The following is a 26,128-nucleotide window of genomic DNA, read 5'->3' as shown; positions in this document are numbered from 1 at the left end:
GATATTGGTTCCACCATTGTTCACCACTTGTCTGTTTTACCAATTTGCCCAACCTACAACTTCCGACATCTGTAATGAGGGGTGGCTGCCAAACCCCATGACATATGGACACAATCTTAGTTTGGTTTTGCCACATGTTCCAGACACTGACCACAGAACGCTTCGAACACCTGATAAGTTGTGCAGTTTCTGAAAAGGCCACACTGAGTCTCTGGGCCATCACAATCTGCCCTTGGTCAAACTCAGACAGATCGCATGCCCTTCCCCTTTGTGCATACAGACAGCATGCTGACAGATACTACATGCACTGTGCTTTTGCCTGACTACCAATTATTCCTTGCCATGTGATGCTGTTATCAAATGTTTATGTTGATAGTATGTCAGTGGTCATAATGTTCTGGCTGATCAGTGTATTATACTTTCCAATACAACACAATCACTCCATATATTATTTATAGAACATTGTCTGAGGATTCTTGTCTGTGTAAATTGTCTGTCTTAATACATATCTGTCAGACAAGCTAAAAAATGTTATTTATTTTGACAATGAAGACATCATGACCTTGTCTTCCACACCTCACAGCACACTTCCTATGTGGGATGCAGTTAGTATGGAGTAAAGTGTCGAATCAGTGAGTGCTGAAAATCACAGAAGGACTGCTGGCATCATACTGTCTGTTATATTTGGTGTATCCATCCCAACTTCTGCAGATGTCTGTTAAGAAAGACAAAATTCCTCTCACAGTATGCTAGTTGAAATGGACTGTTAACTAAAATAGGAATTACTTCCAAAGATCATGATAATCATTCAGTAGACAGATATCACTCTCTCACAGAGCAAAACACACGGAACTTAATTGCTGTACAAGCTTTATTACATGGTGATTGAAATTTAAGTTGTCTCATCCTAGCAGCTTTGTGAGTGTTACACTACTAATGACTTCGTCACCCAATACCGGATCTGGATTTACATTTTCACTTATTTTTCCCAAATTACATTTACTTTGTATAACTTACATTTAGTACCAGTGAAATAGATGAGTAGTGGACCTGCTTAAGGGCTTTATCAGTTGTTGTATGAAACAATTTCTTTGGCTCACTTAGCATCACACTAGTGTCATATGCAAATAGCATGACTTTGGCTGAACTATGTGGGGTGTGTATGTCATTTATATAGATAAGAAATGATATGGGACCCAAATACTGCTTTGGAGTACTCCTAGTTCCCCTTTCTTTGCATTTGAAACTAAACTGATTTTGTGACTGGACTAAAGTGATATCAGTTGTACAATGCATTTAGTTTTGTATGTGAGATTCAAACCCCTTTCTGCCAGACTCTTGTATATGTAGTGCTTCCAATTTTTCGAAATTATTGAATGCCATTATTGACACATCAACTGCTTTGGAGATATCTATATTAACTCCTACTATGCTATTTTTTCAAGATTTCTGATTATTTGTTCAGTGTCATACATTGCTGCTATTTCTGGGGTTTTACCTGCCTGAAGGCCGTGCTGGTTACTGTTTAGTAACTTATGATCATTTAGATATTCCTTAATTTGATGCTACATCAATTTTTCAGATGTTTTGGGGACTGCTAAAAGGAGTGAGACTGGCTCATAGTTTTCTGGTGTATGTCTACCAATTTCAAATAACAGCTTCATTTTTGATATTTTAAGCCTTTCTGGAAATTTTCCTTCACTAAATGAATACTTGGCAATGTATGCCAAAGGTCTTGCAATCTGTGAAACGGTCTTAATTATGACAGACCCTGGCACCTCACCTGCATCTGCCAACATTTTGGGTTTCAAGCTTTCTTGTACCTATTAACATATTGTCTCTCTTTGGTGCTTGTGTTATGTTGGTGTAGATTAGAGTGTATGCCTCCAGCACTTTGATCAACAAAAGTACTCTAAATATAGATATAGAAATTACTGTTAAAATTAAAGTTTTTGGGAGTTAACTTTGTGAGGATTATTTAGGGATAGTATCACAGATAATTATTAGAGCTCTTTTCTGTAAGACCAGTAGCCTATTAAAGTTACCTTGGATTGGTGCACCTGAGAGCTGCATAGCAGAGAGTGCTCCATACACTAGTTACTTCCCTCCTCTTCTGCTCTAGTAACAAATGATATGTGGGAAGAATGGGGGTGTGTAAGCCTCCATTTGATTTCCAAAATGTCTAATATTACATTCAGTCTTTTTGTGAGATATCTGCAGTAAGATAGAAATTAATGGTTGATTCTTCAACAAATGCAGGATCTTCGAATTTCAGTAGTAAACAACATTGTGATGCACAAGACATCTTTACAGTATTTTCTTAACATAATAATTACAAATATGCTTTTGAACAAGGAATGTTTATTAAGTTTTTATATTCATGTTAAATGGCCATCCTTAGAAATTTTACAATCAATTCTTTTTTTTACAGTTTCAATACCTATGTATACTTTCACAGCAGTGCATTTCATACGGATGCTGTGTTCAAGAACTATTTATTAGGAACTTGAATATTTACAGTCTTTACACATAATCATTTATTTATTAAGTTTCATAATGGAGCAATTTGAATACATGACCAAGTAGGCTTTTTTTTTTCTTGAAAATATCATGATGCTAACTGCTCTTCTACTGTGCTGGTATGCAACATCAACCACACATCATTAATCTCAGTACAAAAATGTATGGAACGTTCTGGTTGAGAATTACAAATTGATTAGAAATAAAGGAGATGACTCTCCAAAAGGCAGAAGTACTGCATCATTTAGAAGTTCACAAACAAAAGGCAGCTCTGATTGAGCACAATGTAGGGAGACAGGTGTGTGTTTGTGATTGAGTGTATGTGTGTTTGTGTGGATGCTTTTCCCAAAAGCTTGAAAAAGGAAGTGGATTCTGAGAGCCAGCCAAGCTCTGTACCATTTATTTGTGCACCTATCGATGATGCAGTGCTTCTGCCTTTCAGTGAGTCATCTCCTTTATTCCTAAATAATTTGTAATCTCAATACATTTCTTTTATCCAGTATACATTTGTTTAGTGTGTAACTTTTCACATTTATTTGCTTACTCCTTTGTTAGTGCAGGTTCTCAAAGGAACCAGCTGATGAAGCACGCCACACTTTCAATGTTCTCTGGTTAGACAGAGGGCTACCAGAATCTGAAGTACCAGGATTCCGTGCCATTGTTACATCTGTAGCATACGACTTTCAAAGGGTGGCTTCATTATTGTTACGCGTTCTAGCTGCTGGTTTTGGTAAGTGTGCTATTGAAGTTATGACAGAATTATAAAAACAGCTTTAGGGAACTCATAAAACACGAATCAAGTCTTGGATGAGGAATTAAAATATCATACTGTACCATAGCTTCAAAAACCAATTTATAATTTTGCCCTATTTTATATATTTACAAATTTTAAATTTTGATTAATATGGATAGTGTAAAAGTAAATTTGTAAATTTATCTTTGTTGATAATATTATGAAAAGAATATATTGCTACTGACCACGTGGTCAGTAACACACTACTCTTTTCACAATATTGACTTTTTTCTATCACGTGTTTTCCATTGTTTGATGGATCTTTGTTGTTTATTCCTCACTATCTAGTTGTGTGTTTCTCTGTTACATAAAACATTCCACTAACCTTTAGATTCAGAGTGGCTTCTTTTTATTTTTAAGACTTTCAGTCTCTTTCTGAAAAGTTTTTTTTTTATCTATTCATTTGTTTTGCTCTGTAGTCAGTGAGTTTCATGTTCCATGGATCATTTGTTTGATAAATTGTAATGATTTGAAATGAGTCATTTTAAATTTACATTGCAAACTAATTTTTAAATATGACTGACTAGCTTTTTTAATGTACAGAAATGAAATATTAGTTCCTATCAACCAACTTTTACACATTACAGTAATAGAAAGTCTTCTGTGGACTAGAAGGACCTGTCAGAGAAAAACATTCTCAGTTTGTTTTCAAATTTTACTTTGCTGTCTGTCAGACATTTTATATCACTGAGTAAGTGATCAAAAGCGTTGGTCGTAGCATTGTGCACCCCTTTTTGTGCTAAAGACAATCTTAATACATCACTGCTAATTTTGAACTGCAGTGTTGTATTTACAAGAAACTTCATGAGGAAATTAGTATTTTGTGGAGCAGTAGTCAGAATGCCTAACCCCTTAAACAGATTTCTACAATATGATCACACCACATATTATTCTTACAGTAAATTTTTGAGCATTGAAGACTTTCTTTCTTAAAGGTGAGTTACTCTACAACATTATTCCATATGACATCACTGACTGAAAACACTCAGAATATATTAACTTACTGATTTGTCTGTTTCCAAGATTCACAATGATTCTAAGGGCTGATGTGGCTGAACTAAGCTGTTTTATGAGTTTCAAAATGTGTTTTTTTCTGCTCAAATTCTCATTAATGTGGACACAAAAAATTTTGAATTTTCTATCCTATTTATTATTTACTCACAATGTGTTACATTTATCATCAGTGTAATACCACTAGATGTGCAGGAATGATCATGTCGTGTCTGTTTGAAAGTGAGAGTGAGACCTTTCACAGAAATTCAGTCAATGATACTTTTAAGAACATGTTCTTGTTTCTTCTGTTGCTGCATGTGTGCTTTGTTTGATTATGATACTAATGTCATCCTCAAAAAGAAATAAATCTGCTTGTTGTATATTAGACAGAAGATCAATTTTATATACATCAGAAACAATAGCAGTCCTCAGACTGATTCTTGGGGAACCCCATACGTGATTTCTCTCCAGTCAGAAGAATCTCACCTGAGTACATCGGCTGAATTACTAGGTACAACTTTCTGCATTCTTTTCATTAGATATGAAATTATCTATTGGTTGGCTGTATCACAAGTTCCCTAAAACCTTAGTTTATTTAGGATAATACTGTGATCCACACAATCAGATGTCTCAGATAGGTTGCAGAATATACAAGCCAGTGCTGTTTTGCTATTTAATGCTTGTAAAATTTGTTGAGTGAATGTGTTAGTAGTATTCTCAGTTGAGTAACGCTTCTGAAACAACTGCAATTTACTGAGGATATGATTTTCTCAGGTGGGATAGTATTCAAGAATACATCACCTACTCAAAATTTTTTGTAAATGATGTCAGTAGTGACACAGGTCAGTAGTTAATGACATCTCTCTTATTCACCTTTCTTATAGAGAAGTTTAACAATGACATATTTCAATCTCTCCATAAAAGTACCTTGAGTTAGTGATTCATTACACATTTCAGATTTGTCGGAACAAAACTTTAGTACTATGTTGGAGATGCTGTCAAATCCAGATGAACTTCTATTTTTAAGAGAATGTAGCAGTCTCATAATACCAGAATGAGAAGTTGGCAATACATTCTTATGATTGAATTTTATGAGAGTTGCAGCTTATGCAAGAATAGCTTTTAAGGAACACAATTTTCTGGCAGAAATTGAAGGAGAACGTTAAAATCATTACCTCTGAAGTCTTATAAGCCTACACTACTACACATTGTGAATGAGATGATCCTGATCAAGGGCATGAATTATGTGGGTTATTTGTGATCTACAATAAAAGTGATTCAAAATTTTTCAAAACTGTCCTGTGAATTGATGAAGCAAGCTCTAAGTTAAATGGAAGAGTTAACAACACAACTGTGGGTACTGGACTTCTGAAAATCTGCAATTTGTTATTGAGGAGCAGTTAAATGTTCTAGGTGTTGCAGTTTGAGCTGGTACATGCAGCAAAGGTGTGATAGACCCTTATTTTTCCAATGGGACTGTGACTGTGGGAAGGTATCTTGAAAAAATCTTAAGAGAAGCTATTACTGTGTTTGAAATTGTACAAAATAACCACATTTAGCAACAAGACAGTGCTCCACTACACTACAGATTACATGTCCATGCAATTTTGGGTGACAATTTTCAAGAGCGGGTAGGAAGGCGGCATAAAATCAATTGCCCTCCAAGATCACTGGACCTCAAACCATATGATTTTTCAATGTGGGTGATAAAAGTTTTCATAACAAAAATCAATAAACATAAAGCAAATGATTTAATTGAACAAGAATTTGAAAATTTTTTGGCAATAATAGGCAGTTAATGTGACAAGATATGTAATTTAGAATAGAAAGAAACTTCCACATGGGAAAAATATATTAAAAACAAAGATTCCAAGACTTACCAAGCGGGAAAGCGCCGGTAGACAGGCACAAGAAAATAACACACAAACACACACACAAAATTTCGAGCTTTCACAACCGGCGGTTGCTTCGTCAGGAAAGAGGGAAGGAGAAGGGAAAGATGAAAGGATGTGGGTTTTAAGGGAGAGGGTAAGGAGTCATTCCAATCCCAGGAGCGGAAAGACTTACCTTAGGGGGAAAAAAGGATAGGTATATAATGTATGGATGGATTTGTGTGTGTGTGTGTGTGTGTGTGTGTGTGTGTGTGTGTGTGTGCGAGTATATACCTATCCTTTTTTCCCCCTAAGGTAAGTCTTTCCGCTCCCGGGATTGGAATGACTCCTTACTCTCTCCCTTAAAACCCACATCCTTTCATCTTTCCTTCTCCTTCCCTCTTTCCTGACGAAGCAACCGCCGGTGGCGAAAGCTCGAAATTTTGTGTGTGTGTTTGTGTGTTATTTTATTGTGCCTGTCTACCGGCACTTTCCCGCTTGGTAAGTCTTGGAATCTTTGTTTTTAATAGAAGATATGTAATTTGGTGTTTAAATGATGTGTTCAATGTCTATATAAAAATGGAGGATGCTTTGAAGAATTTCATTAGTAAAAATTGCTTTGCATAACCCATGAAATTATGAAACACTGCAGTACATTTTTGGTTGACTGGTTTTTGCTGCACCCTCTATTATACAATGATATTGTGTGAGAGAGTTGTTGACAAGTTACCAGTTAGGATGACCGTGAAGTTATGAAAATATTAAATAAAAGGTATTGTTGTGGTAAATGTTCAAGCTGACTAGGAGTTGGATGAGTAATACTTTCATTAGTGGTAGAGGAGACAGAGGGAGGGTGGGGAGGAGCAGATAGATAGATAGATAGAGACAGAGAGCGAGCGAGAGAGAGAGAGAGAGAGAGAGAGAGAGAGAGAGAAATTGTGTAAAAACATGATTGTCTTGTCCTGATTCAGATACTTTTCTTCAGAGCTTCCAACAGATTATCTTCTTGACATGCACCGTGGAATGCTGGGAGAAGACAATGAAACATGTGTCCGATTACTCTACTATCCTCCTTGGACACCAGAAATAGATGAGGCAGCAATACGCTGTGGAGAACATACTGATTATGGCTCATTCACTCTGTTGGCCCAAGACTCAGAAGGGGGCCTAGAGGTAAGTTCATTTGATATTTTTTTCCATGAAGCTATATTCCAAAGCAGTTATATTCCAAAGTAATTATTAATTTTCCTCAAATTTTAAGTGATATGCATGATGTTATAGAACATGACATTGCCAGCAGAATCTTAAGCTCTCAATAGAAGTTATTGCATATTCAGCTGGATAGTTGCCAGTGAGCACTTAGTTTTTTACCCAGTAACTGCTGGTACATTTAAGAAAATTTTGCAGTGGTGTATTCTCTACCCAGAATTGACCTCTGCATAAATTATTTTGTATCAGGTGTTATAGCTGCATATATAACAGCTACATCACAATCATTTTATTGATAGTTACAAATATCACTCAAGAATAAATATACTGGCATAAAGAGTAAAAATATTTATGACATTGAAGAGGGCTCTACATTTATTTCAGTTATTTACTTCATGAAATAGTTTTGTCTTATATATATTTTAGGATCAACACTGTTTATTTTTTATTATGTTATCCCAAAAAACACTTTTACATAGCAATTTGAATTAAAAAAGTCATCAATACACTACATTCATGCAGATTAATTGGTAAAATTTTGACCATTTATAATGACTTGCAGTGAAATTAGCTTGTTTTTGATGCTTTCCCTCTCAGTTGTTTAGTGTTGTAATGTAGAAAAAGTCAGCAAAGAGTGTATTATACAAAACAAGCAATAAAAGTGTTGAATAATGGTTTACTTTTCAGTACTTTTAGCTGTAACTACAGAGGATACTGTTGTTAATAATAGATTACAAGTTCATATGAACTATGGCAAACACAACAAAAACAACAACACAAGGTATAAAACTTAATTTCTGTGTACGCTGTGCTTTATTGTGTAAAATCATAATGAAGTACTTTATGCTGATGGAAAATTCTTAAACTAGCTCATCCCAGACGCAATGCATGCTGCACGCATGAAATGTGGAAGCTACAGAAACTGAAGAGCAGTTTAAAGGCACACATTATTAAAAATTTGCTTTATAAATTATCTGATCATCTAGATTTTGGTCTACCTTTGGAATGCAATGGAGCACTGATTATGCATGGCATGAGACCAACAAGTCCTCAGTAGGTTAGGTTCCCGGAAGTACGTGGCAACAGGTATTTAAGCACAGGTCGTGTAATTCCTGTAAAGTATGGGCACATGGTTTGTTAGTACAGAGGTGGAGCCTGATAGCATCTCGGATGTGTGTTGTTCTCCTGAGATGCTGGTCCCTGTTTTGACCAGAGCCAAGGCTGGAATCTCTCCACACATTGGTCGGGAGGCCTGAAGATGGTGTAATACATCGCCGAAACTGGTAGCCAAATAAAATAACAGTTTGGAAATTAGATGATTTGACTTTACTGTACTGTATTGAACAGCTGAGTCCCTCAACCATCTCTGGCTCAATAAACTACTTCTGCTGGCTATGACGCTTACTGCCACTAGTATGCCAAAATATTATGATCGCTGGTTGCTATAAGACTGAAAGCCACCTCATGATGTTGTGGACACATATAAATGGAGCAGAAAAATTGGGGAATCATTGTAGTCCACAAATGGGGAAATCCACTGACATAAGCAACTGTGACAGAGGACAGATTCTAATGGCCTGGTATATAGGAATGAACATCTGGGAAATGGTTAAGCTGCTCAGCTTTTCATATGCTACTGCCATGAACATCTACAGAAAGTAATATAAGATGTCACTGGTTGGTGACAGGGTGTTGGACAGCCATGCCTCTTCACAGACCATCAAGATTGGAGGCTTTCCCACTCTGTAAAGCTTGATAGGTGGTGATCTGTGGCAGATCTGATGGCAGAGAACAATGCTGGTGCAGGCAGAAGTGTTTTGAAGGATACCATTCAGTGCATATTGTTGAACATGAGGTTCAACATCAGACAACCCCTGCATCTTCCCATGATGACCCAGCAACATCAGCACTTAATAATTGCAATAGACGCAAGGTTGTTGAGACTGGACTAAGGACCAATGTAAAGGTGTTTCCTGGTCAGATGAACCAAGTTTTTCTGTTACATCATGCTGATGGTCATACTAGATATACCATCATCAAAGTAAATGGCACTCAAAACGTGAAGCACACCATGGATGCAGGCCAGTTGGGCCAGTAGTACGCTACAGTGGACATTCACCTCAGCTTCTATGGAACCTGTGGTAGTAATCAAGGGCAGCATGACAGTTGCGAACTACATGAGCATTATTGCAGACTGCTTCCATCCCTTTGTGACTGATGCCTTCCCCAAGGTGTTGGCATCTTCCAGCAAGAATAGCTTTCCATGTCACAAGGCCAGAATTGTGCTACAGTGTTTTGAAGGAGGGAACTCATGTTCATGTCGTGACCACTAAATTTGGAAATTATATTATGTCATCTACTGTGGTACTGTATCTCACAGTTTGTTTGAATTTTACTTTTATTACATTAAGTGATTGAACTTAAAGAGCAAAAATGCTCTGATGGAAGTGTTAGAATTCCTATACTCTTTGAAGGGTCCTCTACAAGACGTTTGATTATTTTAGCTTTGTATTGTAATTTTGTTATTTACTTTTGTACAGTAAATAAGTTATTGACCTTATGTACATTACCCCAGAAGTCTTATGTAAGATAACAATGTCTAAAATTATCTCTTTCATAATATAGATATAAATATCCATAACAATGTAATATTATTTTTATTCAAGGCCATTTTAAAATGTTTATATTTTGCTCCAATTTTTCTTCAATTATTTTATGCTATTATGTACAGTGCCATTGGCAAAAAATCTTAATAGACATTTCTGTACTGTCATTCCCATTGCTGAATAGAAATAATAAGCACTTGTTTTGATTTTATAGCCAAAATGCTAAAAATAACATTGCATTTTATCATTTTTTCACTCTAAAGTGGCTGTTTTTTAACACATTACATAATAATTTATTTGTATTTTAGTATATAACGTGCTCACAGATGATTTTTATATGTAAAGCTACAGAATGACAGAACTGCCAATATGTTTTACACTAGAATTCTTGGATTCAGTAGAATAAAATTCCCATTGACCTAATCAATTTTCTTATTTGCATGAAGCAATTTAGGGAAATCACAGAAAACCTAAATCAGTATGGCTGGATGTGGACTTGAACCATCATCGTCCCAGATGTGAGTCTATTGTCTTAATCACTGTGCCACCTCACTTGGTGCTGAATGAGTCTAATAGGAAAGTGCCATATTACAAATCTATAATCTGATTAAAATTACTTGATAGTTACCATCTGCCACTTGACACTACTGTGTTGCCACATCCACTGCTGGATGTTAATGTGTAACTCGGAACAGCATTGGAAGCGGCCACTGCGAGGTATGACAGAATTGTGAGATGCTCTGTTGACAACTGATTTTGAGTGAGAAATGATCGAAATGTGACTGACAACTGTTTCATAGCCATGAATTTAAACTCATGTACTGATCTAACCATGACCTCAAGATGTGCAGTGTATCTGAGAAAGTGATCAGCAATCTATGGAAGATCTAATATCGTGATCACTTTGTTCCTGGTGTTGAACACTAACATTTATGAGCAAACTCAAGACAGAAAAAATTCATAACATGTTTTTTGCCACAGACATTTTCTGCAGCAAAATTTCATAAGTCGATATGATAATGAAGATGATGTGATGAAGTATTAGAAATAAAAAAAAAAAAAGAATTACAACTAAACCAATTTAATAAAAATTATAATCAAAGTCTTTTTATTAGGTCTAGAAAAAAAAATGCTACATTCAATAAGCTTTGAACCTATGACCCTCTCCACATCAGGTTAATACACTAACCACTATGCAATGCCATTACAATGTAGAAGGTAGTTGTATTTATGGCTCTGGTGATGATCCTGGTGACCCAGTTGCAACAATTAATTGTGGTCTTCAAAAATTCGGCTTCACACAATGTCATGTGAAACATATCTAATGTAAACTGATCTCTTTGATTATAATTACTGTATATGTGATGCTGATTTGTATCTTATACAGAAGGATCCAGTAGTTGTGAATTTTGTGAATTGTGTGTTATTCATCTCATGACATACATTTGCAATCCATTTGGTTTACTTACACGAGGCATGTCAAAAATTTATAAAACCGTTACAGTGCATTTTATGATAATAAATAATAGCACTATAATAAATAACAACACTATAAGGATATTTCTTGGAATGTGTAACATATCGTATCCAGCGCAGATTTCTAGTTTGTCCCGCATGAATTCATCCACTGAGTAATAACACTTCAAAGTCAGTATCTCATATAGCTTTCTTTTAAGTGAACCTAAATTCATCTGTATCAACTTGTTCCCCTTTTAATTTATTACAAATTTTCATCCCCATGTATTGAGGTCCCTGGGCACACAGTCTGAGGTGGTGGGTGGGGAGCATAAAATTTTCTTTGTTTTTAGTATGATGTGAATGGACAAAATGGTTTACCTCAAATAATTCATGTCTGGTGTACAAAAATATAATAATCCCATACATGTATAAGGATGACAGAGTTCATATTTTAAGTTTTCTAAATAATGGTCAACATGGTTCTTTGAGATTAGCAGTGCACATATTTTGAATGATTTTTTTTCTGTATTTTTAGTATCCGCACTATGTTTGTCGAGATCCCCAAAAAACAATACCATACCTAATAATGGATTCAAAGTAGCTTGTATATGCTATTTTTCATGTGTCCATGTGAGTTGCAGTTGATAATATTTGCATTGCAAAGGCATAGCTGCTCAGTTTGTTTTCCAGATATTCAATGTGTGCCTGCCAGCTTCAACTATTATCTACATTTAAACCTAAGAATTTGACTGAGTCAGTTTCTTCTATACCATGGTTGTTGTGTACAATCTTAATCTGCTCACATTTTGATTGTTTGGTTTTAAACTGCATCATGTGAGTCTTAGATATGTTTATATTCAACCCATTTAGCTGAAACCAACTTTCTATGGTACTGAGGATACTGATCACAGATTTGGGAATTTTTCCAACTCCTGATCTTCCACTAATACAGAAGTATCATCTGCGAACAGAACTGATGAGGAGCTGACATTTAATGGTAAGTCATTAACATGAAAGAGAAATAGGACTGGGCCTAATATGGAGCCTTGTGGAACACTCTGAGATATTTTTTTCCACTCAGAAAAATAATATGTGCCATTTGAAGAAATGCTAACTCTTTGCTTTCTGTTTGATAGGTAGGATTTAAGCCACTGTACGGCAGTGCTGCTAATGCCATATTTTTCAAGTTTGTAAACAAGCAATGCTTGGTCTACAGAATCAAATGCCTTTGTGAGGTCACAGAAAATTCCTGCCACCTTATTTCTCTTGTCTAATGATGTACTTATTTTCTCAATGAAACCGTTTACTTCATCTATGGTTTTTTCCACTGCTGAAAACCAAATTGATTGTTTAGGATAACAAAATATTTTGCAATGTAGTTTTGGATTTGAGCAACAGCAAGTTTTTCAGATATTTCAGGTACGACTGGGAGAATTGAGATAGGATGATAATTTCCCATGATCTCTCTTGATCCCTTCTTGAAGAGTGGTTTGACTTTAGCATATTAGCATATTTCAATACCTCTGGGAAACAGCACTCTTCAAAACATTGATTTATTGTTTAAGCTAATGGGTTTGCAATTCTATTGTGTACAACTACAGATTTTTTGTTTCTGAATGTTAGAATAGCATTTTCCACATCCTCCACAGGGCAAAGGGATTTACTTTGTTGTGATAATCTGTTACATCTACATCTGGCTTTGCTACATTTATAAAGAATTCATTAAAGTACTCTAGTATTTGCTTTAATGCCAATTTTTGAAATTTGTTGGTTATAGGCTTTAACACCTAATTCTGATTTAATGACTGACAACATAGCCTTTGTCTTACTTTTATGATTTAAAATTAGTCTGTTATTTGCCAGTTGTTTTGCTGCCCTGACAACTCTTTTAAATATGGTTTTATAGAATCTTAACATATTTAATGATATTAATATCTTTATTATATTTTAGTTCTCTGTGCAGTTGTCTTTCCTTACACTGGAAATTTTTATGCCCTGGGTAATCCACTTCACTTTATTTGTTATTTTGTTGCTGCAGAGTCTAGGTGGAAATGTTTCATTAAAAACAACAAGGAAACTATTGAGGAATTTCTCTAAGTTTTCGTCACTTTAGTTACAATGATCAAAAGGCCATGTTTTCTCTTTTAGCTTCTCACTAAATGTTAGCAAGTTTTCTTTGCTAAAGTTTCAGCTCATATGGGATCTCATATGTGAAATGTTCCTGTCTGTCTGTGGCTGCTCAATGAACAATCCACAATGATCTGAAATACCTTGATCTAGACAAAATTTATACACATCTTCATACACATAATTAGTTACAACATTGTCAATACATGTTGTTGATTGCCATTTTCTCTAGTAGATTCAAAGAAACTCAATTTTAAACCATATTTCTTTACCAAGTCAGTGAGTCTTGAAGTGTGGCTATTATCACTTATGATACCAATATTAAAATCAGCAGCTATTGCAATTTTTTTTCTTTTTTACTCTACAAAGGTTTTCTCACATAAATTGAAGCTTGGATAAGAATAGTTCTGTTGTTGATGTCACTGGAATTATGTATATTGAGATTGTTGTAACATTTGCTAGTGAGTCCACTATTTCTACCCAACAAGTCTCAAACACACATTCTTCATTTAAATAATTAAGACAGTTTCTGGTCTCATAATTTATATCACTATCTAGAAGTATACAGAAGCCTCCACGTGGCTTGTTTCTTCTGCAAAAGGTACTTGATAATCTGAAGTTCCCTATTTTGTTTAGAATTTTTATTGTATCCTCAGTAAACCAGTGCTCATTTAAACAAACAACTCTAATATTTGCACACTCTGACAGAAGGATTTCCAACTCATCTATTTTGGAGCTTTTTTTGTTAGAAGCATCAGTGTTTAAACCATTTATATTCCAGTGGATAATATACAGGTACCTACTTTGACTATTAGTTATGGGCTTTGGCATATTTCTTGCCAGATCATGGTTTGGTTTTGTCTTTCTTACTGCTGATTAGTTTCCCTTATTTTTTATGACCTGGCAAGTGTCTATGAACATCTTATTGAATATTTTTGAGCCCAACCTATTCACATGTAGACAATCTTTGGCAAGACACTTATGGATAAAAACGCCTTTTAGATTTCTGCTATGCTTATCTGCTGTGTTCTATCTTGAGTTTAAGATGATGTTTAGGTGTGTATGCAATTGATGTGTCCTGATTCCAGGCCAAATGTCAATTCCGGAGTTTGGAATGACTGTGTTTTTCAAGTGAATCACCTGTAATATATAATTCACTTTCTGTCTTATTGTAATGCTTCTTTCTGTCTTTTTTGTATGTTATGCTGGTCCACTTAAATTTGTTTGGTTCTTCAGTATCTCCAGTCCCCCCCCTCCCCCCCCCCCCACCCCCACCCCTATAGCTTAACACAAAATTTGAACCACCGAATGAACTGTATTTTTCTTCACATACACAAAGAATTACCAAAAGAGACTGAGGGAAACAGTAAGTGTCTGTAATGAACATTGCACAACCAACCTTTCACTTTTAGCCCAGACACTCATACACTTAGCCACTTAATCTAAGTTGCTGAGAACTTTAATCTTGCTTTTTTTTTTAACTTGCTGCAGGTTTATTTCATCCTTAGCATATGTGAAGCATATTTCATCTGTGGATAATTTAGATAAAACACATTCCAACTTCAGTACTAGCCACAATATCTTTTGTGAACATTTTAAGGGGTGCAATCACATCCTTATTTCATTCTTAAGCAGTACTCTGTCCAACCTGTTTATAACAGTACAATCAATTTCTGAAGCTAGTGAAGGAATAAATGATTGAATTTATTTCTATTAGACGTGATTACAGAACACATTTTTAGTCATTACCAATTTTAATTGTACATTGACCATTTTTAGAATCCATATATCATAGCCTATATGAATTCTACAGATGGTCAGTGTCAGGTGAAAGTTGTCATGATTAAAAACATGTTCTTTTGTTGAACATAAAATAAATACAAACATGTGTATAATATATTTTGTATTAGCAGAAGAGCCAACACCGTGTTACGAGTGGAGGCCGAAATGCATGCGTTTTAGCTCAAGCAGGCTAGCGTGAGGAGGGAAGAACTATACTGACATGAGGTCTGGAACATGACAAGGAATGAGAATTCAGAAAGCGGCCATAATTAGTTTGATACTTAACTTTAATCCATTAATGATGAACGTCGCTCTTGACCATACATGATTCACAATATTATCTGTTCAGAATACATTCTTGAAGTTATTATAGTAACTGAATATGGCGCCTTGCTAGGTCGTAGCAAATGACGTAGCTGAAGGCTATGCTAAACTGTCATCTCTGCAACTGAGAGCTTATGTAGACAGTGAACCATCGCTAGCAAAGTCAGCTGTACAACTGGGGCGAGTGCTAGGGAGTCTCTCTAGACTAGACCTGCCGTGTGACGGCGCTCGGTCTGCAATCACTGATAGTGGCGACATGCGGGTCCGACATATACTAACGGACCGCGGCCGATTTAAAGGCTACCACCTAGCAAGTGTGGTGTCTGGCGGTGACACCACAATATATGTCAGTGACTCTTTATCACAGGCAGAATGATTATTTTTTTCCCAAAAGTATTACATCTGGAGAATTTTACCATTTATCTTGATAGTTCTGAAGATGCTTCTCATAGGGAGAGAGGAAATGTTAGGCAGAAATATATGCCTCAGTTCATGGCCTAAATCCCAAAAATTGAAGGTCACCAAGGATATATCTGTCAAATCAAAAACTGTCATTATACAACTTTGAAAAGTAATGTACAGTACCAAATTTAAATTATGGAAATAGCTTTGGACTTCTTTAACAAATAAGAATTAAAACAAAGTTTTATTTCACAGGTGAAAACAGCTGCAGGTGAATGGGCACGTGTTGGCTTCTTACCAGGAGCATTAATTATCAACACTGGAGAGCTGTTATCCTTTTGGACTAAAGGAGAGTACACTGCAATTGTGAGCACACACATATATTTTTTTTCCTATGTAGTTTGAATAACTGATAACACTCCAGCAACTGAATTTTATTCTGATGGGTATCAGAAATTTATGAAAAAAAGTGTTTCTTGATTTCCTGTGACAATTTGTAGACAAACCAGGTTCTCACCAGAATGTGGCATAATAAGCCAAAACCAGATTCTATTAACAAACAAAAACTTGCTGCATAACTTCAGGGAAAGTGATATTCCTTTAGTAATTACTGGTAGCATAAGTAATGAGATATAAAATGGAATGAGCACATCAGGTTGGTAGTAAGGAAGGCCAATGCTGAACTTTGTTTTATTGGGAGAATTTCAGGAAAGTGTAAATCAACCATAAAGGAGGTGGCATACAGAACACTAGTGTAACTCATTTTTGATTCTGTTCAAGTGTTTGAGATCCCCATCAGATTGGATTAAAGGAAGACATTGAAGCAATCTGGAAGCATGCTGCTAGATTTGTTACTGGTACGTTCAATCAACATGCAAGTATTATGGAGATGCTTCATATATTCAAATGGGAATCCCTAAAGGGAAGAAGATGCTCTTTTTGCTAGGCACTGTTGTAGAAATTTGGAGAGTGATTCTATTCCTGCCAACTTGCTTTTTGCATAAAGACCATGGAGATAAGATGCGAGAAATTAGACCTTATACAGAGGCTTGTAGATAGTAATTTTTCTCTCATCCTATTTGCAAGTGCAACAGAAAAGGAAATGACTAGTAGTGGCATGTGGTACCTTCTGCCATGGACAGTATGGTAGCTTGTGGAGTATGTATGTAGATGTAAATGTAAGTGTAGATGAAGAAGTAGAGGAAAACTAATTCATCTAGCAATTTGACACCAGTACCAAAATTTCAAGTAAAAGTTGGGATTTTATTAACTGTGACCATTTATATGGGATCTGATAGAAAAAAGCAAATAAGAATAAGTTTTTGTAAAAGTGTAGAGAAACCTGAAAACTAAATTAACCAGAATGTTTGGCATAAAAATGTACATGAAATAAGCAATGGATAACATGAAACTTCTTGGCAGATTATAACTGTGTGCCAGACCAAGATTCAAACTCAAGACATTTGCCTTAAGCAGGTGTACATTTTACTTCCATTGGTACCATGTCTCCCACCTTTCAAGTTTCACAGAAGCTCTCCTGCAAAACTTGCTTGCAAAAGGTAAAGGTCTTGAGTTTGAGCCTCAGTTTGGCACATGGTTTTAATCTTCCAGGAAGTTTCATATCAGCACACACTCTACTACAGGGTGAAAATTTCATTCCGGAAACAACACTGAACTGTGGCTAAGCCATGTCTCCACAATATCCTTTCTTCCAGGAGTGCTAGTCTTGCATCTTTTGCTGGACAGCTTTTGTAAAGTTTGGAAGGTGGGAGGTGAGGTACTGACAGAAGTAAAGCTATGAGGACAGGTTGTGAGTAGCACTTGGGTCGCTCAGCCAGTAAAGCAGTTGCATGCAAAGGTCACGAGTTCGAGTCTCGATCCAGCACACAGGTTTAATCTGCCAGAAAGTTTCGTATCAGTGCACAGTCTGCTGCAAAGTGAAAATTTCATTCTGGAAACAGATAACATATTAAGGGGGAAAAAAATAATCCATAGACATGTAAACCAAATTGCAGTGGTATCAAGAGAAGCTGGTGTGGGAAAGTTAGTTTCATTTAGTTTCATGGATCTTTTTATGAAGAATAATTTTCAGAAATGTGTAACTTATTAAGGTTATGTCGATAAATTGAAAGACTTTTATAAATTATGTTAATATTCTGTTTATCCTGGCTAAATTAAAAATTAACAGGGTAACACCCACTCAGAGAAAAAAAAAAAAGGTACTGTCTTCTCTTTATCATATGGTGTTGCTGGTTATCTGGTTTAAGGGGAGTGTGTATGTCCTGTACCTACAGTGTTAAATTTGCTATATTGATGACCCATTAGATCAGAACCATTGAGAGATAGAGATCTGAAATTTTTAGGAAGTATAGTTTCACTCCTTTTCTGATTACTGAACCAGGGTCAGAATATACAGACAAATAATTAGGTAGTTATGATTTTTTAAAAATTATGTTCAATTTATTTTATTTTATTTTATTATTATTTTTTTTAAAGTGCCCTGTTCCTTCTCTAAGTAAAAATCTTTGCAAGTTGAGATGTTTTTGTGGTTCAGCAGGTGCAGCGTACTAAGAGGTAACACTGTGTAAAATGAGACATATGTATCTGTAATAGTTATTATCTGTAATAGTTTCTGAGATAATGGGTCAAATATTTTAAAAAATGTCATTTCTGTGAAATCAAGTTTAAACATTTTATTTGATATTAATCCACATATGGAACCATCCATATCGCCCTAGAAACAGCCAGGCCTGTAATCAGCTTTTTCTGGATCGTGTACTTGATCATCCTGCAAACCTAGAAGCTTTCTGCTTTTCCTGCCTCTTGCTTCTTTAGCCATTTCCTCTGCTGCACACTACCCTTTCATGATCCTGAGTCGATCCATTCACTGGAATGCTTACAGTGTGTTGGCTCCTGGAGTGATTCCAAGTTGCCCTAGTACCCTAATTCATCCCTTATTGCCATCATTAAGCGTTGTCATAGCATCAAAAACACCCAAGCATAGAGTTTTCATACAAAGTCATTTTTTGGTATGTGGGTTCAAATGACATTATTGAAAGACTCATCCCGGGTTTTGCATTCGACCATGGGGACATTTGGAAAGAAGATCAGGATGAACTAACTCTCTACATATTGGCTTAATTACTTCCATCACTGCAGATGATATGCTGTTTTTGTGCCTAAACTGTTCCTCTGTACTTCCTCTGTACTCGCTGCTTGAGCTTTACGGTACTTGCACCATGAATCAGCACCAAGTGGGCAAATACCATATATATGTGTATCATCAGTGGTTGATTTGTGGGAGAATGTAGCCCACTATGCTCTTTTCATTCCTTGAAGGCCATGTGTGTTGTTCCTTATTGTCATTATATAATGTTTCTGGAGTTCATCAATGTTTTTGTCTGTAAGTCTTCCTTTACCATTTAGCGTCTTTCCATCTGATAACTTCTCTTTTCCTTTTGTCTGCTTCAGTTTTCAAAGGCATGTTCCCATTCGTTGTTGAACATGGCCCACACATTCAATCTTCAAAACATGCTTTTCACCATATGGTTGGCTTCCCACAACTGATTGGAAGGCCTCCATTCCCCAAATACTCAGTGTAGGACACACCTCTTTCCTGCTGTGAGCGTCTCAACATAGAAACAGCTGCAGCAGCTTCCATACCCCCACTAGTTCTCTCATAATTCTTGGCACAGTTTGTTTTATGACTTTCAACTGTTTCATTGCCAACTGATTTACACAGATGGCAGTATTTAGTTAGCACTTCGATGTCTGAAATTTTACCCGTGTCTACACTAATGATAGTTGCAACTGCATTTTTAGATGTGTGGCCTCTATTCTGCTGTGTACCATCAACTGCCACAGATAAGTCTGTCATGTTCTTTAATTCTGCTTCTTTATCAGTGGCTTTCATAGAAGCGACAGCAACAGAGATGACACACTCACCAATTACTTCTGTGTACTCACTTGCTCCAGATGGTGGGTTTGACAAGTTCAGCCTCACACACAATACTTGAGCTGCAATCAGTCCTTTACCTATGCACCTTATTCCATACAAGAATCTAACATTGCTCTCAAACAAGTCATTCTTGCCCTTTTGAGAAGTCCAAAATGATGTAGAGAGCCTGAAACTTTGCTTTGAACAGCAAGTTCGTTAGCTAGTCCAGTCCTTGCAGATGTGTCTTCAAAGATGATAATTTGCCCACAACAAACCTTATATGAAACAGCATCTTGTAAAACTTGTCCTAACACACTCAAATCTAAAAACAACATAACCTAAACTATTTACATGATCTCCTTTGTCAATAAATAAATCCTCATGGTTTCCAAGTTTCCTCCTAGAAGCACTAGTAGGCATGTCCTTTTTGTGTGTCTGTGAAACATCTATTTCAGGATCAGCACTGGATTCAGATCCAGTCCTATGCTGATTCCCATGGAAATGTTGCTTCTTTCTTTTCGTCGTGTTGTAAAGAGGTATAAGAATGTGTAATAGTACACAAAATGACTATGTTTGCAGTTCAACACCTATGAAACACTACACCCACAAAGTAAATCCACAAGATGCGTGTGCAAATACTGCCATTTCTGTGTACACAGTGCATCCATCCTTTTAACATGAATTCAAGGAATAAATAGCTGAAAACTACAGCCTTGTAGATTGAATAGTTCCAGATATAGCAAGTCAATACAGAAGGACCGGATTTTTTTTACACTTGCACTGTTAACTTTGAAATGATAAAAAGTACTCTTCCAATTGGAATTTATTGACAAATGATGCAACAAACTAATCAGGAGAGATCAAATGTTATTAAGACATAATAATCAGAAAATGCCACCTTTTGAGCAATTTCACCATATGTATTCTCCTTAGTAACTATTTTTATCATGACCAGACTGACATTTGTCACAGAACAAAGATTATCTACATTCTGTGAGAATAGAAGACTGTTTACAATGAATTCTGCCCCTCAGCACATTAACTAACAAATTCAAGCAAGAATACTAATCATACAGTTAAAGAGACAATTTATGGATGTGTTTGAAAGTGAATAATGGGTAGAGAGAGGGATACGGGAAATCTAGATGCTACAGAGAGGGGGGGGACCATGGATAACATATGTGCAAGATACAGAGAACCAAAAGTGTGTAATAAAAGGGAAATAGTGTGTGTGTTGTGTCTGTCTGTGTATGTGTCTTTTGGACAACTGTTGAAAGAATGATGCAATACCAGGTGGGAAGGGGGGGGGGGGGGGACCCTATAGCTCTCAGGAATGGCAAAAAATATATAGTGTGGTCAGGTGTTTTTCTTTCAAGAACATGATTTAAAAATCTGTATTACACAGGTTTTAACAGTGTCAGAATTGGAAATTTTTATGACTGCTGACAAGTTGCCATTCATCTTCTAAAATATTTAAAATACTCCGTACTTCCAGTTCTAGCCGCCCCGCACCCCCTCCTCTCCTCCCCCTTCCACCACCACATTCTTCCCATCTGCTACAAACTATCACATCAGTCCCCTTAAGTTAAAAGGAGAACCAGTGGGCTGTGACAGATACAATAAATACATTAGTGTAGGAAAGAGAAGTACAGGAACAGATTGCATGTTATGGAAATGTACTTATCCTTTGGTCATCTTTATTCACCGTTGACCATAATGGCATAGGCTCCATGTATCATACGTAATATTAATATAGTTAATTACATACGCCATTACAGACATTTAACTATAGATTCTGAATTTTAACATATGTTCACAATCTGTACATGAAAAAATATTTTATATTATAAATTGAATTTTCACTCAACCAGTTACACAATTTTCCTTGAAATAATTTATGAGACATCAACCATGCCACGGCTGATAATTTGTTAAAGATATTTAGTGAGCTGACTTTGGGGGGAATAGGCTGCTTTTAAGGGTCTGTGTCTTTTAATTTTCCCCCTAGTGTTGTGCTAGTGTATATCTCCTATTAATTGAAATTCTTTTACATTCAGTTTAACGTATAGTGATGAGACATATATACAGAGATATACAGTAGTAATTTGACCATGAGGCAGAGGTGAGAGATAGTGTGTGTGTGTGTGTGTGTGTGTGTGTGTGTGTGTGTGTGTGTCTGTGTGTGTACTTGGGCTTTGCAGCATGACTCCTCGCAGCCCAGCAATAAACAAATGTCTGTCACCAAATTATTTCCGGTAAGTACATCCAGCAGAAAGACGTTACAAGATTGACAATCTGGCAACACTGTAACCATATGTTTGGTAAATACTTGTTCAGCAAATATTAATCATGCTGTAAAGTTGATGCAGGAGGATGATGGTTCGATCCTGGATTGAGGCATATGTTTTTTGTTTGGTAAATGTGGTCCAGGTGGTACAGTATCCGGCATCTTAACCACCAACAGCAATTGGAGCGGTCCTCTAGAAAACATTTGCACTTACGTACTACAGTCATAGAAATGCAAGATTAGTCAACTTTGAAAGAAGCCCTTCCCACGCCGTGAGTATGAATTTATTTGCACCACTTCATCTAAAACATATGAGACCTATTTTCTTTGTACCCTTCTCCAATGTTCTATTGGTTAGTACCAACCATTATCGTTGCCCCATTCTGGTCCATTACATTTCATTAGGGGCTTATGCTATCAGTAGGATTTGCAACGTGCTTTGCAAATTATGTTACTATTTGTGTGTGTCACCATGGTCCCACTAATTATGCCCACTTTCAACATTGTGTCTTGTAACTGCATGCTGTTTAATATGTATCTCAATTCATTATTATTATTATTATTATTATTATTATTATTATTATATCGATATGACTGTGGAAACATCACATCTCTGACCGTCAGGGAAACAGTGTAATTCAAAACCTAACGTTTCACAATTAGTGGTGTCCGGATGAATCATGCAGAACAATATCTGTCAGAGGGGTAATGTGCGTTAGGTGGAAAAGTGCTTTGGACTGATGATGTGCTTATACTGTATGTGCTGTCCACCAGACAGGGACTAGTTACGAGTGGAGTGATGTGCCTGTGACAGACTCCAATGTTCATGTGTACACATATCAAATTTTTTCATTGTAAACCTCTAAACCAGAGTGGCAGATGTATGCATACGCAGACAATGATTATGTGGGTATGCTTCCAGTCCTTGGTGCATCTGATAACCGGGCTGGTATTGTTGCTCATGAATATGCTGCTAGATATCCTCATTGATGCCATCCACATAAAAATGTGTTACGTTGTCTGGAGCTGCACCTTTGGAAGTCAGGTGCTCTGCTTCTACAATCATGTGACAGAGGTCGTCCATGGACTCGCCATACTCTAGCTACTGAAGAAGCTATTCTGGAGGTCATACACCAAGAACCCCAGGGAAGTACACATAGCGTAGTAAGTCAGCTGCATATCATGCAATGCATGGTGATTAAAGTGGTGCACAAGCATGGGCTGCACACTTACCATTATGCTTTCACGCAACACCTGCATCCTGCAGATCGCCATCAGCAGATGCAATTCTGTGAATGGTTCCAATGACAACAGGAAACCAATGATGACTTTGTGAACAGCGTAATATGGTCGCTTGAAGCAGCTTTCACTTGTAGACAGAGTTGGTAGCCCTGCGCCTGCTATACGGACGTTTGAGTCACAGCTCCCATACAAGATAAGTAATTTTAGTAGTAATAAACTGTTTCTAACACTTTAAACTAATTTATTATGTTAATTATAGTGGTCTTCAAGCGTACCATTAAAAGTTTTTGTCTTACTCGCGTATTTTCACAGTAATCAAGCAAAGTTCGTTTTGTTTACATATCGTGGCCAGGCCGAACTTTTGAGCCTTCAGATTAAACTTCATACTGCAATTTTAAGTGCATTTACTGATAGTTTAGTGTGCCAAATACGTTTGCTGCCCCTTTATATCTGTAGAGTATCGTCATCTCTTAAGCAATTTCCAGTAAGAAACTTCTGAACCATTGTTTACATTGTCGCGAGTAGGCCTAATTTTTTGTATATGTATTTTCATTGTTTTCCAGTAACTTAATTGTCTTTCTGTCACTAAAATCGATTTGTACCATGAGTGTAAAGTGCCTGACGTGCCATAGGATCGTTAGCTCTGGGGTCTGGTGTGATGGATGTAGTAACTTTTTTCATTGGGGAGATTGTAGTGGCGTGGGAATCGGGAAAATGAGCGAGACTCATCAGTGGTTCTGTAGGCTATGCAGTAGAGATAGAAAGATTGTGGAACAGGAGGGGAAAATTGCTGCCCTTTAGGCTGAGTAAGATGAGGCTAGACGAGAACTGTGCAGGTTAAGGGGGGAGAAGGGTAAACAGGGGTGGGAAGTGGCAACAGGCATAAGGAACAGGCCAAGAAATTCTTCTGACAGCTTTGTTATTAATGTACAAAATAGATTTGACCTGTTGCCTCAATCGGAAACTGATGAGCCTCTCACAGAAGTAGATGTAGACAGGGCTCAACAAGCTTTCAGCAGCAAATTGAATAAGAAGGTAGGGAAGTGTGCAAAGAGAAAGAAAGTCTTGTTGCTAGGTAGTTCGCATGCTAGGGGTGTGGGCCAACTTCTGCAGGATGAATTAGGGTCAGAATACCAGGTTACAAGTTTTTTCAAACCTAGTGCTGGACTGGGGCAGGTTACAGAGGATTTAGGTTCACTATGTAGAGGCTTTACTAAGGAATATACCGTGGTTATTGTGGGTGGGCCGGGCAGCAGTATTGACAGAGATCCGGGGTACAGCATAGAGTGTGACCTGGCAAATATTGCATCGGCATTGAGTCATACCAGTGTTGGGTTTGTGTTGGTTCTGGAACGCCACGACCGGCCTCATTTGAGCTCTTCTGTCAAGAGAGTTAATTTGGAGTTGGAACGGCTACTTGGATCTGATGCGGGGTCACACATTGGTGTGGTTCCTGTTGATTCACTCTCTAGGTGGTGTAAAATCAGTGTCCAGTGGGAAACTCAGCCAGGCAAGTACTAAAGATGTTAAAAAAGTTAAAGATACTCACAAAAGTAAAATGAAAAATGTTAGTATATTTCATCAAAATATTGGGGGATTGAAGAATAAAATTGATGAGCCTCTGCTTTGTTTAGAAGATATAGAAACTGAGAATGTAATAGATGTACTATGCCTGTATGAGCATCACATTCTCACATATGCAAAAGATTAGCATCAATGGGTACAAATCAGCTGCACATGTAAGTAGAGATAATATGATGAGAGGAGGAGTTGCCATATATGTCAAAAGCTTCCACAGCGCAAAACATTTAGAAACTAAAAAATTTTGTGTAGAGCAACATATGGAAGCATGTGCCACTGAACTAAAACTAAATGATGGCACTTTCATAATTGTAACAGTGTATAGGTCCCACTCAGGGAATTTCCAGCTATTTCTAGAAAACTTGGATGCTTTGTTGTGCTATCTGTCAGACAGGGGGAAGCAAATTATCATTTGTGGGGATTTCAATGTTGATTCCCTGAAAGAGTGTGATAGGAAGAATGACCTTGTAGTATTACTCAGTTCTTTCAATTTGAGCTCCGTCATTGATTTTCCTACTCGGATAACAAAGAACAGCAGGACATTGATAGATAACTTTTTTATAGACCAAGATAAGTTTAAGGACATAAATGCTTATCCTGTTGAGAATGGTCTTTCAGATCATGGTGCACAGCTAGTTACAGTACATGGCATAGCTCTATGCAGTATATCAAATCAGAATTTCAAAGCAGTGCATTCAATTAACAATATAAATACTGCAAACTTTAGGGAAAGACTAAAGGAGCTAGACTGGGATGAAGTGTATATGGAACCCCATGCAAACTTGAAATATAACTTATTTCACGATACATTTTTAAGGGTATTTGAAAATTGTTTTCCCAAGAAAACAGTGAAACATAATTCCAAGAAAACATATAAAAAACCTTGGCTAACTAAAGGAATAAGAATATCTTGCAACCGTAAAAGAGAACTGTATCTAACAGCAAGAGGGAGTATTGACCCCGAAATTGTTCAATATTATAAAAACTATTGTGCGG

At 36.7% G+C, this 26,128-nt stretch overlaps 1 protein-coding gene across 1 annotated transcript in view; it reads left to right on the top strand.

Annotated features, from left to right (window-relative positions):
• LOC126352518 (uncharacterized) overlaps positions 1 to 26,128 on the top strand; it is a 184,419-nt gene that overhangs the window by 117,692 nt on the left and 40,599 nt on the right. The window contains exons 4-6 of the mRNA XM_050002693.1: positions 3,081 to 3,250; positions 7,163 to 7,350; positions 16,341 to 16,451. Of these exons, the coding sequence (XP_049858650.1) occupies positions 3,081 to 3,250; positions 7,163 to 7,350; positions 16,341 to 16,451 (469 nt within the window). The remainder of the gene's footprint in view (positions 1 to 3,080; positions 3,251 to 7,162; positions 7,351 to 16,340; positions 16,452 to 26,128) is intronic.

This window comes from Schistocerca gregaria, chromosome 1, assembly GCF_023897955.1.
Source record: "Schistocerca gregaria isolate iqSchGreg1 chromosome 1, iqSchGreg1.2, whole genome shotgun sequence".
NCBI lineage: Eukaryota > Metazoa > Arthropoda > Insecta > Orthoptera > Acrididae > Schistocerca > Schistocerca gregaria.
This window is presented reverse-complemented; position numbering and strand designations above follow the sequence as displayed.